A 12396-nucleotide genomic window follows, 5' to 3' on the forward strand; every position below is an offset into this window, starting at 1 on the left:
ATGACAAGAGCCCTAAATTCTGCTACCCTGTACATGGGAAGGGCCCTAAATTCTGCTACCCTGTACATGGGAAGGGCCCTAAATCCTGCTACCCTGTACATGGGAAGGGCCCTAAATCCTGCTACCCTGTACATGGGAAGGGCCCTAAATTCTGCTACCCTGTACTTGAGAGGGCTCTGAGTACACGGGAGAAGCTCATCTATCCTCAGACAAAAAGACGGGTTTTAGGATGAGCACCAATTACCTCACTAGTCCAACGTTCATAGAACACGGAACAGATATTGCTTGCTTAATTCATGCGTTTGTATAGAAACTTTCTCTTCAGGTATTTACAAAACAATATATAAAATATATTCACTCAAGTCCTTAACTGAGAGTCCGTACTGTGTAGCCTTTAAAGGGATATTCCGGCCATAAGCATCTTAAAGGAAAACTGTAGTGGTATATAACTTATACGTCACCTCTGCAGTTCGAAGGATAGGGGATAAGTTATAAATCACGGGCGGTCCGGCTGCTGGGGCCCCCCACGATCTCCTGTATGGGGCCCCAGCAGTGCGCAGGAAAGGGGCGTGTCCATCCCCAGCTTGATGAGGTGGCCAACACGCCCCCCTATATATCCCATAGAGATACATGGAGGGGGCGTGTCAGCCTCCGCATCATACGGGGAGGAAACCCTCCCTTCATGCGGACGGCCAGGGCCCCATACAGGAGATCGCGGGGGGTCCCAGCGGACGGACCCCCCGCGATCTATAACTTATCCCCTAAGATGTCTGATTGCGGGGGCCCAGCGGGGGCTGGAGACATGACGTCACGCCACACTCCGTCCATTCATTTCTATGAGAGGTCATGAGGTCTATAGTCATGAATGAATGGAGTGTGGCGTGACATCATAGATTTACGGACTGGTCATAGATTTACTGACTGTTAGCTTTATAAGTCTGCTTATATGTTATGCACAAAGGTCACGCTCTCAAGATATCCAAAGTCATAAAACACATCTCTAATGGGACAAGCGTTAGGTCCGGTTACTACTGGATCATCAATGCTAAACCAGTGGGTACTATTACAATAACATATACAGAAGTTCCCAGCTTATGTTAGGAAACAGCTAGTAACCCTGTGAATGTACCTTTCAGTAGTCAATGAAGAGAAAGAGCGGTTATCTTGTGCTTTTTTTCGTGGATCACCGCATGGCTTCTACAATCAGGCTAGTTCATTGCAGAAAGCCACACAGTTATGGGTTTAGTATCAGTGGGGTCACTAGGAAATATTAATTTTTCAAAGCGCAACATTAAGGACTGGCAAAGACTAGCGGGAAAAATAAAAATTATGAATTCATTTGGTATAGAGGAAAGAGCCTGGAGGAAAGGAGAGAAATAATGGAATAAGTGGAGTAAAGGGGCAAGGAACAGTAACCCCCCCCCCCCCCCCCCCCCAGTGGGGTTGGTGGGTAAGGGAATGGTTAAAAAAGTGAGATGAATACATTTTATGTGTGAATATAATGTAAAAAAAGATTTTTAAGAAAGGATAATAATGAAAACAGAAAACATACCTGTAATAAATCTGCACGGTTCAGGGCACTTGCATGGGCTTGTACCAGAACCTCTCCTTCCTTTGGGATAGGTCGGGAAACTTCTTTAATGTACAGATTTTCTGGGCCTCCAGGTTTATCAAAGAATGCTGCCAACATTTTACCTTAAAAACAAAAGTCCTATAACCTTTAATAATAATGTTGCTTGGGAATGTACTTAAATGGGTACTCCGGTGGAAAACTATTTTTTTTTCCATATCAACTGGTGCCAGAAGGTTAAACAGATTTGTAAATTACTTCTATTTAAAAATCTTTATTCTTCCAGTACTTATCAGCTGCGGTATACTACGGAGGAAGTTAAGTTGTTCTTTTTTGTCTGACCACAGTGCTCTCTGCTGACACCTCTGTCCATGTTAGGAACTGTCCACAGTAGGAGAAAATCACCAAAGGAAACCTATCCTGCTCTGGACAGTTCCTGACATGGACAGAGGTGTCAGCAGAGAGCACTGTGGTTGGTCAGACAGATTTACAAATCTGTTTAACCCCGACCCGCTATAGGACGTATGCATACGTCCCAGCACCCGACACTTTCGCGTACTGGGATGTATGCATACGTCCTAGCGATCTTCTGCACTGTCAATAACAGCCGGGGACCCGCTGCAGCTACCGGTGCTGCGATAGCGCCAGTACCGGCAGCATTAACCCCATAGATGCTGTGATCAATCCTGATCACTGCATCTATGGTGTTGACAGGGGGAGCGCGCGTTCACCAATGTTAATGCCCCAATAACATCGCGGGTCACCGTTGGTTGCTATGGCGGCAGGAGGTCAGATGATGACTTTCTGTCTGCCTGCTACGGAAGCCTGTGAGATCCAGCCACAGGCTAAATCACACAGGCTGTAGTATCTGCAGCAGCTCAGGTCATACTGTACTGCAGTACAAATGTATTGCAGCATAGTATAACCTGTAAAAAGTAAAAAATAAAATAATAAAAGGTTGTTCAATAAATGTATGAAGTGAAAAAAAAAATTTAAAAATGCACATTTCCCAATAAAACCGTGTATTGTCATCAATAAAGATCAAAAACACAGATCATATACAAAATAGTAATTGCCACGTCCGTAATGACGTGTACTATAAAACTATAATGTAAATTATCCCGCACAGTAAATGCCGTAAAAAAAAAAAAAATTTCCAATTTTGGTACAAATAGCAAAATATAAAAGTTCAAAAGGTAGCATACATCACAAAATATTGTGAAGAACTTTCCAGTTCTTCACAATATTTTGGAGTTTTTCACAGGCAGGGAGCAGTGCTGAGTTTGTCTGTGTCCCGGCTGTAGTCTGAGATTTAGGACTCCAGCATGAGTCTGTAATCTATATATATAAAAAAAAAAAAAAAAAAAAAAAAAAAAAAGAGGCTAGCGGTCAAGACTGGTACCGCTAGTGGTTATTTTTTCTAAGTGGAAAATTAAATAGAAAGAAGCATATTTTTTAATAAGATGCCATTGGAAAGTTATTCTGCATACATTAATCTATAATATATAAGTTTATATATATTTTTTTGACGAAAGGTACCCTTTAACGACCAAGGTCGTATATTTACGTCCCTGGCCGGCTCCCGCGATATAACGCGGGGTCAGGCGGTGACCCCGCATCCTATCGGGTCGGTCCCGGCATGTATCTGAAGCAGGGACCCAGGGCTAATAGTGCGCGGCAGCGATCGCGGTGCCGCGCGCTATTGACCCTTTAAAATGAAAGTGAAAGCTGCCCGGCTGCACAGTGGGGCAGATCGGGACCATCGCAGTGAAAATGCGGTGTCCCGATCAGCTGGGACACGAGCGGAGGTCCTCTTACCTGCCTTCGGCGATTGATTGCTCCAAGCCTGAGATGCAGGCTTGAACAATCGACCGCCAATAACGCTGATCACTGCAAAGCTATGGCTATGCAGTGAGTAGTGCTGGCAATCAGTGTGTGCAGTGTTATAGGTCCCTATGGGAGCTATAATACGCAAAAAAAAAGTGTAAAAAAAGGTTAATAAATGTGATTTAACCCTTTCCTTAATAAAAGTTCAAATCACCCCCCTTTTCCCATAAAAAAAACACCATGTAAATAAAAATAAATATAAACATATTTGGTATCGCTGCGTGCGTAAATGTCCAAACTATAAAAATATATCATTAATTAAACCGCACGGTCAATGGCGTACGCGCAAAAAAAATCCAAAGTCCAAAATAACATATTTTTGGTTGCTTTTTATATCATGAAAAAATGAATAAAAAGCGATCAAAAAGTCTGATCAATACAAAAATGGTACCACTAAAAACGTCAGATCACGGCGCAAAATAAAATGAGCCCTCATAGCACCCCATAAGCGGAAAAATAAAAAAGTTATAGGGGTCAGAAGATGACAATTTTAAACGTATTTCCGTGCATGTAGTTATGATTTTTTCCAGAAGTACGACAAAATCAAACCTACATAAGTAGGGTATCATTTTACTCGTATGGACCTACAGAATAAACATCAGGTGTCATTTTTACTGAAAAATGTACTGCATAGAAACGGAAGCTCCCAAAAGTTACAAAATGGCGTTTTTTCTTCAATTTCGTCGCACAATGATTTTTTTTCCGTTTCGCTGTAGATTTTTGGGTAAAATGACTGATGTCACTGCAAAGTAGAATTGGTGGTGCAAAAAATGAGCCATAATATGGATTCTTAGGTGCAAAATTGAAAGGGTTATGACTTTTAAAAGGTGAGGAGGAAAAAACGAAAGTGCAAAAACCGAAAAACCCTCAGTCATTAAGGGATTAAAGATAAAAAAATTGATCCGTCTTTAAGGGGTTAACTTTCTGGAGCCAGTTGATATGAAAAAAATTGTTTTCCACTGGAGTACCCCTTTAAGATTAAGGAGTCACAACTGTTGTTGGGGTATCTGAATGACAACCAGTATAGCAATTATTACAGAGATTAAACAGTAGTGTGGCCACCCCTGTACAAGCTGTAAAAGAGTACAGAAATGGGTATTTCCAGCTCGCCAACCGCTGAGACCCCTACCAATCACGAGATCGGTGGAAAACTTGGCAATGTTTGTGAGCCCCATAGAGAATGAATGAAGCACAGGCCACAAATGTGCCATTCAATTACTCCGTTCTTGGAAACAGTGGGGGGGGGGGGGGGGTCCTGCTGCTGTGGGGTGCCAGGTCCCGGTGGCATTTTAACTTTGATTACTCTGAAAATCATGAGCCTGGTTTTACGCTGCCTGCACCAGTTTTATGCTGCCCGCCATTTGGGCACCATAGAACTGACAACAGGTTTCCCTGTACCATTCCTGTTGCTGAGATCCCATGCCATCACGTGTAAACTGTGGAGGAACTTGGCAGCAATTGGAATCAATGGATTGGGTCCATGTAAAGCACAGACGCTCCTGTGGGAAAGTCGCTCCTTAAACGAGGGCCAACTTGTGCAACTTTCTGACACATATAATTCAATACTCTAACCTACTTGGAGCATGAGGGGTTAAAAATGTAGAACACCCTGTAGAAGCTTTCATTTATCATAAAAGCATTTATGTATAATCCAACTGTTGCAAAACTACAACTCCCGGCATGCCCGGACAGCCAACGGCTGTCCGGGCATGCCGGGAGTTGTAGTTTTGCAACAGCTGGAGGCACACTAGTTGGGAAACACTGGAATAGCATCTATAAATAAATAAAAAACAAAATAAAATTCACCTAACACTTTCAGTGCTACAAATGTATCCAGTAAACAGCATCTGATAGTTTGTAGCAACAGTCTGTATACACATAAAACAAAGCCTCAGCTCTGAAAAATATTAGGCATGTTACGGTTCCCATTCACTGACAGCATGCAGAGATCTTGAATAATGATCCATTAAAACACAAGGAGCATTAGAAAGTTGCAGAGGTTTTGCTTAAACAGTGCTGAAGCTTTACTTATACTAGAACACCCCCCCCCCCCAAAAAAAAAAATTTTTATACTACATAGTATCTGCATAAAATGCCATAAATCTCCTGCATGCCCCTTCTGTGAGGGCACCCTGGTATTCTGCACTCACCCTCCATGTTGCAGTCTGGCACTGTGCAAGGGAGAGTTCAACCAAGTTAACTAACATGCAGAGCGTTCCATTCTACAATTAGTGGGGAGGGAAAGTTTTACAAAATGTTTTATTACTCAAATTAACCAAGATAAACAATTAGGAAAGCACCCTCGGTGGTCAGGTGAAGTTCACATTTTGCACACTGTGTGTCTCATGGTGAAGCGTACGTCGCTTCCTCTTCAGATGAAATGGTTTGTTCCAGTGCAGTCGCTGCGTCATGCTTATTCAGGATTTCCCAGGTAGGCCCCCTGGTGGAGAGTTCAGCTCACAGCATTATGTGCAGCCTCAGTGTATTACAGTACAGCGATCCCTCAAGTTACAACATCAATTGGTTCCAGGACGACCATTGTATGTTGAGACCATTGTATGTTGAGACCATAACTCTATGGGAACCTGGTAATGGCTTCTGAAGAATATCAAAATGTCATCCAAAAATAGGAAAAATGTGGATAAAAGAAAAATAAGGAGATAACTAATACAGATAAAGCAAGTTCATACATATAAAAGTAAGAATAATCTGATGGGAGTGGTAAATCACTGTCTATGTAAAGGACATGATGAGGGTGCAAAAAGATCAGGGTTTTTTGAGAGCGCTACTGTATCTCGACGGGAGTTAGAATGAAACAGAGATCGAGCGGCACTTACGCAGGACTAACTTATATTGGTAAAAGAAGTCAATAGGTAAAACAGGACAACGCGTTTCGACGGACACTCGCACCTTCCTCAGGTCCATAAATATAATTTTGTGTAGTCCGGGCGAGCTGCAGGATCCCCGGTACATGCCGGGAGTTCTAGTTTTGCAACAGCTGGAGGCACACTGGTTGCAAAACACTGAGTTAAGTAATAAACTCTCAGTGTTGCGCAACCAATGTGCCTCCAGCTGTTGCATAACTACAACTCCCAGCATGTATGGTCTGTCAGTGCATGCTGGGGGTTGAAGTTTTGCAACAGCTGGAGGTACAGGTTACATTCACATGGGCAGGTTACAGCAATTTTCTGCTGCAGCTAAAACTCCCAGTGAGAAACTCACTGTAAACCCCCACCCATGTGAATGTACCCTAAAAACACTACACTACACTACACAAAATAAAAAGTAAAACACTACATATAAACATACCCCTACACAGTCCCCTTTCCCCAATAAAAAACAAACAAAAAAAAACCGTCTTGTACGTCACTGTTTCCAAAATGGAGCCTCCAGCTGTTGAAAAACAACAACTCCCAGTATTGCCGGACAGCCATTGACTGTCAAGGCATGCTGGGAGTTTTGCAACAGCTGGAGGCACCCTGTTTGGGCCATAGGGTATTTTGGTGATGGATGCAAATCCCCAAAATAGGCCTCAAATGCACATGGCGCTCTCTCGCTTTGGAGCCCTGTCGTATTTCAAGGAAATAGTTTAGGGCCACATATGGGGTATTTCCGTACTAAAGAGAAATTGCGTTACATATTGCGTTACAAACTTTTTCTCCTTTTACCCCTTATGAAAAATATAAAAAATTTACTCTTACTCTCCAAAAGTTCAATGGCGCTCCTTTTCTTCTGAGCATTGTAGTGCATGCGCAGAGCACTTTACATCCACATATGGGGTATTTCCATACTCTGAAGAAATGGGGTTACACATTTTGGAAGGCTTTTTCTCCTATTATCCCTTGTGAAAATGAAAGATTTGGGGTAACACCAGCATTTTAGTGAAAAAAATCTAATTTTTCATTTTCATGTCCAACTTTAGCGGAAATTTGTCAAACACCTGCGGGCTGTTAAGGCTCACTATACCCCTTGTTACGTTCCTTGAGGGGTGTAGTTTCCAAAATAGTATGCCATGTGTTTTTTTTTTGCTGTTCTTGCACCATGGGGGCTTCCTAAATGTGACATTCACCCCAAAAACCATTTCAGCAAAATGTGCTTTCCAAAAGCCAAATGTGACTTCTCTTCTGAGCATTGTAGTTCACCCGCAGTGCACTTGACATCCACACATGGGGTATTTTCACACTCAGAAGAGATGGGGTTACAAATTTTGGGGGGCATTTTCTCCTATTACCTCATATGTGTATGTCAAGGAAATACCTCACATGTGTATGTCAAGTGCTCTGTGGGTGCACTAGAGGGCTCAGAAGGGAAGGAGCGACAGTGGGATTTTGGAGAGTGAGTTTTTCTGAAAACCATTTCAGAAAAACTCACTCTCCAAAATCCCACTGTCGCTCCTTCCCTTCTGAGCCCTCTAGTGCACCCACAGAGCACTTGACATACACATGTGAGGTATTTCCTTACTCGAGAGAAATTGGGTTACACATTTTAGGAAGGTTTCTCTCCTTTTACCCATTGTAAAAATTCAAAAACTGGGCCTACAAAAACATGTTAGTGTAAAAAATGAAGATTTGGAATTTTCTCCTTTTTTGCTGCTATTCCTGTGAAACACCTAAAGGGTTAATAAACTTTTTGAATGTCATTTTGAACACTTTGATGGGTGCAGTTTTTATAATGATGTCATTTATGGGGTATTTCTAATAAGAAGGCCCTTCAAATCCACCTCAAAACTGAACTGGTCCCTGAAAAATTTCGATTTTGAAAATGTTGTCAAAAATTGGAAAATTGCTGCTGAACTTTGAAGCCCTCTGATGTCTTCCAAAAGTATAAACTCGTCAACTTAATGAGGCCAACATAAAGTAGACATATTGTATATGTGAATCAATATATAATTTATTTGGAATATCCATTTTCCTTATAAGCAGAGAGCTTCAAAGTTAAAAAACAAATGCTAAATTTTTACATTTTCTCATTACATTTTGGAATCTTTCACCAATAAATGATGGAAGTATCGATGAAATTTTACCACTACCATAAAGTAGAATATGTCACAAAAAAACTATCTCGGAATCAGAATAAAAGGTAAAAGCATCCCAGAGTTATTAATGCTTAAAGTGACAGTGGTCAGAATTGCAAAAAATGGCCGGGTCCTACAGTGAAAATTGGCTGGGTCCTTAAGGGGTTAAAGCCAAAGAAAGAATACATGTAGATGTTACCAGACTGATCCATTTACAATAGATGGAGCAACCCACAGACCAGCTGCTGGATGATGGTTGAGTCTGTTTCTATGAATATGGTGGCGTAAATTTACATAAAACTCAGTGCCCATCACATAATACATTACACACATGAATATTACCCAAGGTGCACTTCTCTTGAGTTTTACATTTTTGAGGATGGAGGACCTGACAATGACATAAGGAGCTATATGAATACTGTCATTGTATTAAGCTGACATCATTGATTTCCTATTATAACCCAATGGTTAATTATTATAAATTATAGGTAAATGCCCTGGTATGTGTGAATATTAGTTATGGAAACCATCATTATCAATATAACTTGTCAAAATTACTAAATATTAACTCATTCACCTGGTTATTGACAGGTACAAGTTGGTTACTGTTCCCTGGACCCTGCAGATGACTTGGATTGGGCAGAGGAACAATGTGGGACTGAGTCTGTGCCTTAGACTGGGTTGACGCATAGTATTTTGGTTACTGTTTGGTCCTAAAAGGTTATTCCAGGAAAAAACTTTTTTTTTTTTTTTTTTATATCAACTGGCTCCAGAAAGTTAAACAGATTTGTAAATTACTTCTATCAAAAAATCTTAATCCTTTCAATAATTATCAGCTGCTGAAGTTGAGTTGTTCTTTTCTGTCTGGCAACAGTGCTCTCTGCTGACATCTCTGCTTGTCTTGGGAACTGCACAGAGTAGAAGAGGTTTGCTATGGGGATTTGTTCTAAACTTGGCAGTTCCCGAGACACGTGTCATCAGAGAGCACTTAGACAGAAAAGAACAACTCAACTTCAGCAGCTCATAAGTACTGAAAGGATTAAGATTTTTTTTTAATAGAAGTAATTTACAAATCTGTTTAACTTTCTGGAGCCAGTTGATATATAAAAAAATAACCCCTTTTTTTTTTCCTGAATAACCCCTTTAATGTGGAAAATATTTAAAGGGGTACTCCGGTGCTCCAGCGTTCTATACATTTTGTTCAGAGCGCTCGAAGACTAAGGCCATGATCAGCCGACGCGCCTTCCCCCATAGACATGAATGTAGGGGGCGTGGTGTGACTTCCCCAGGGGGCGTGGCATGAAGCCACGACCACTGCAGTGTAAACCCGGCATTTGTTTAGAATTCCAGGTGCTCCAGGAGATCCTGGGGGGCCCCAGCAGTGGGACCCCTGCAATCAGACATCTTATCCCCTATGCTTTGGATAGGGGATAAGTGTGTAGCAGCGGAGACCCCCTTTAATCATGAGTGGGTCCACAACATAGAAAAAAGAGGCAACTCTTTTCATTATAGTTTTCTCTATGTTCGTTCCATTCCAGGTTTTGGCTAATAGAAACCTGAACAAAATACTACATGTGAGCCCAGCCCTACTGTGAGTCAACCCTCCATCAAAGTAGATCCCAGAAAAGGGAAATGTAGGGGAAGTTCAAGGCAATATGCACCTGAAAGAACATGTTTGGTCTTCAGTAAAATTCCCCTTTAAATCAAACTGACCAGGTAGTTTCCTTAAAGGGGTACTCCCCTGGAAAACATTTTTTTTAATCAACTGGTGCCAGAAAATTAAACAGATTTGTAAATTACTTCTATTTAAAAATCTTAACCCTTCCAAAACTCATAAGCTGCTGTATTTCCGAGTGGTCCTCTGCTGTAAGGGGAATGTCTGCATGGAGCTTTTCTATGCGGACATTCCCCTGTGTGAACATAGCCTGAGAGTTCTGCATAGCCCACCTACACAGATTGACAGCTTATATATATCAGTATATGTGCAGTGAAACCTGTCAATTACTGTATGTGAGACTCTTTATAAACATATCATAACAAATCCCCTACCATATATACTCGAGTATAAGCCGACCCGAATATAAGCCAAGGCCCCTAATTTCACCCCAAAAACCCAGGAAAAGTTATTGACTTGACTATAAGCCTAGGGTGGGAAATACATCATCCCCCATGTCATTATCCCCCCTGTCATCATCCAGACCCCCGTCATTAACACCACCATCATCATCACCCCACCCCCTTCATCATCATTGCCTGTCAATCCCTTCAGTGGTCTTCAACCTGCGGACCTCCAGATGTTGCAAAACTACAACTCCCAGCATGCCCGGACAGCCATCGGGTTGAAGACAACTGCGGCATTCGTCATCATCCAGTGCCCCCCCACGACAACGCACAGGGACGTTCATGCGCAGGGACGTCCCTGTGCGTCATCTTCAAGGCAACATCACTAGTCCGGGGCCAGGCCAGGAGCAGAGAAGAGGGCCTCCCGGTGAAGATGGACAGCCCAGAACGACTAACCCTCCCCACTGGACGGTCCCTGCAGCATAGATGGCCCAGACCAGCTCACCCTTCCTTCCCACCGAGGGGAGGTGAGTAAAAAACTAAAGGGGGGGTCTGGATGATGACGAAGGCCGCAGTGGTCTTCAACCTGCGGACCTACAGATGTTTCAAAACTACAACTCCCAGCATGCCCGGACAGCCGATGGCTGTCCGGGCATGCTGGGAGTTGTAGTTTTGCAACATCTGGAGGTCCGCAGGTTGAAGACTACTGAAAGGGATTGACAGGAGGAGACTTCACTCGAGAATAAGCCGAGGGGGGGCGTTTTCAGCACGAAAAATCGTGCTGAAAAACTCGGCTTATACTAGAGTATATATAGGGTACCAATACAGGGACCCATTATGTCTCTAAATAAATTTACACATATATTTATTTAGTCACCTAAGATTTAAATAAAGAGCAGCTCCAGTTCTCTTCTCCCCTCACGAATCTCTGTATACTGTACTAGAGATGAGCAAACTTACAGTAAATTCGATTCGTCACGAACTTCTCGGCTCGGCAGTTGATGACTTATCCTGCATAAATGAGTTCAGCTTTCAGGTGCTCCGGTGGGCTGGAAAAGGTGGATACAGTCCTAGAAAAGAGTCTCCTAGGAATGTATCCACCTTTTCCAGCCCACGGGAGCACCTGAAAGCTGAACTAATTTAGGCAGGATAAGTCATCAACTGCCGAGCCGAGAAGTTCGTGACGAATCGAATTTACTGTAAGTTCGCTCATCTCTATACTGTACCATACGAAAACTCTCCACTTGATGTTTTATAGCATCTGTTATTTTATACTGCATTTCCTCTTTCCATTCAGAGTTGACGGTATTGTCCCTGGTTCATGTCAGCCAGGGTTACAGTGTTTGTTGCTATACTTACCATCACCAGTGGAGTGGTGGCCACCAGCTGACAGTACTCTGGCAAACTCTAACATAGGCCATTTAGTTTTACAAACACAGCATGAAACCTTAGATGGGAAGATCACATTTCGCCTAATAATTATTGTAGCACCCCTGCGGCTCATTGGAATATACCCAAGTGATTATCTTTCATCTCTACAAAGAAGAAAATACTGAAGACCATTGCTGGCCAGGCACAGATAGTATTAGAATTTTAATACAGTAGTTACCGTAATTTAACGCAAATATCATTAAAATATTCCTATGCCAACACAGTTTATGAGCGCCAAAACATACTTTCCAACAAATGAGTTAGTGGTTAATAGTCACCATACATCAGGGGCAAATAATCGCTCCGATGCCAAGTTACGGAACAACGGCAGCTGTACTGAGGCAGACAGATGGAAGAGTCTTTACAGCTCTTTTACGCCCAAGGAGATGACCAGTGACTTTAGGAGACTTGGGGGCTCGCTGGGACCTGCAGT

General features: G+C 42.4%; 2 protein-coding genes across 5 annotated transcripts in view; one reads left to right on the top strand and one right to left on the bottom strand.

Annotated features, from left to right (window-relative positions):
• The window catches only part of LOC130361405 (uncharacterized), a 94144-nt gene that overhangs the window by 67004 nt on the left and 14744 nt on the right, over positions 1–12396 (top strand). The window lies entirely within an intron of this gene.
• The window catches only part of TP53I3 (tumor protein p53 inducible protein 3), a 50955-nt gene that overhangs the window by 22462 nt on the left and 16097 nt on the right, over positions 1–12396 (bottom strand). Inside the window, exons 1-2 of one of the 2 annotated variants that reach the window (XM_056564356.1) lie at positions 5608–5634; positions 1553–1695 (exon numbers count right to left, since the gene is read on the bottom strand). In XM_056564356.1, the coding sequence (XP_056420331.1) occupies positions 1553–1695; positions 5608–5614 (150 nt within the window). In that variant the 5' untranslated portion in view covers positions 5615–5634. Of the gene's footprint in view, positions 1–1552; positions 1696–5607; positions 5635–12396 lie in introns of those variants that run through there. The other variant, XM_056564355.1, reaches the window with a different exon arrangement.

The sequence above is a fragment of the Hyla sarda genome, chromosome 3, assembly GCF_029499605.1.
Source record: "Hyla sarda isolate aHylSar1 chromosome 3, aHylSar1.hap1, whole genome shotgun sequence".
NCBI lineage: Eukaryota > Metazoa > Chordata > Amphibia > Anura > Hylidae > Hyla > Hyla sarda.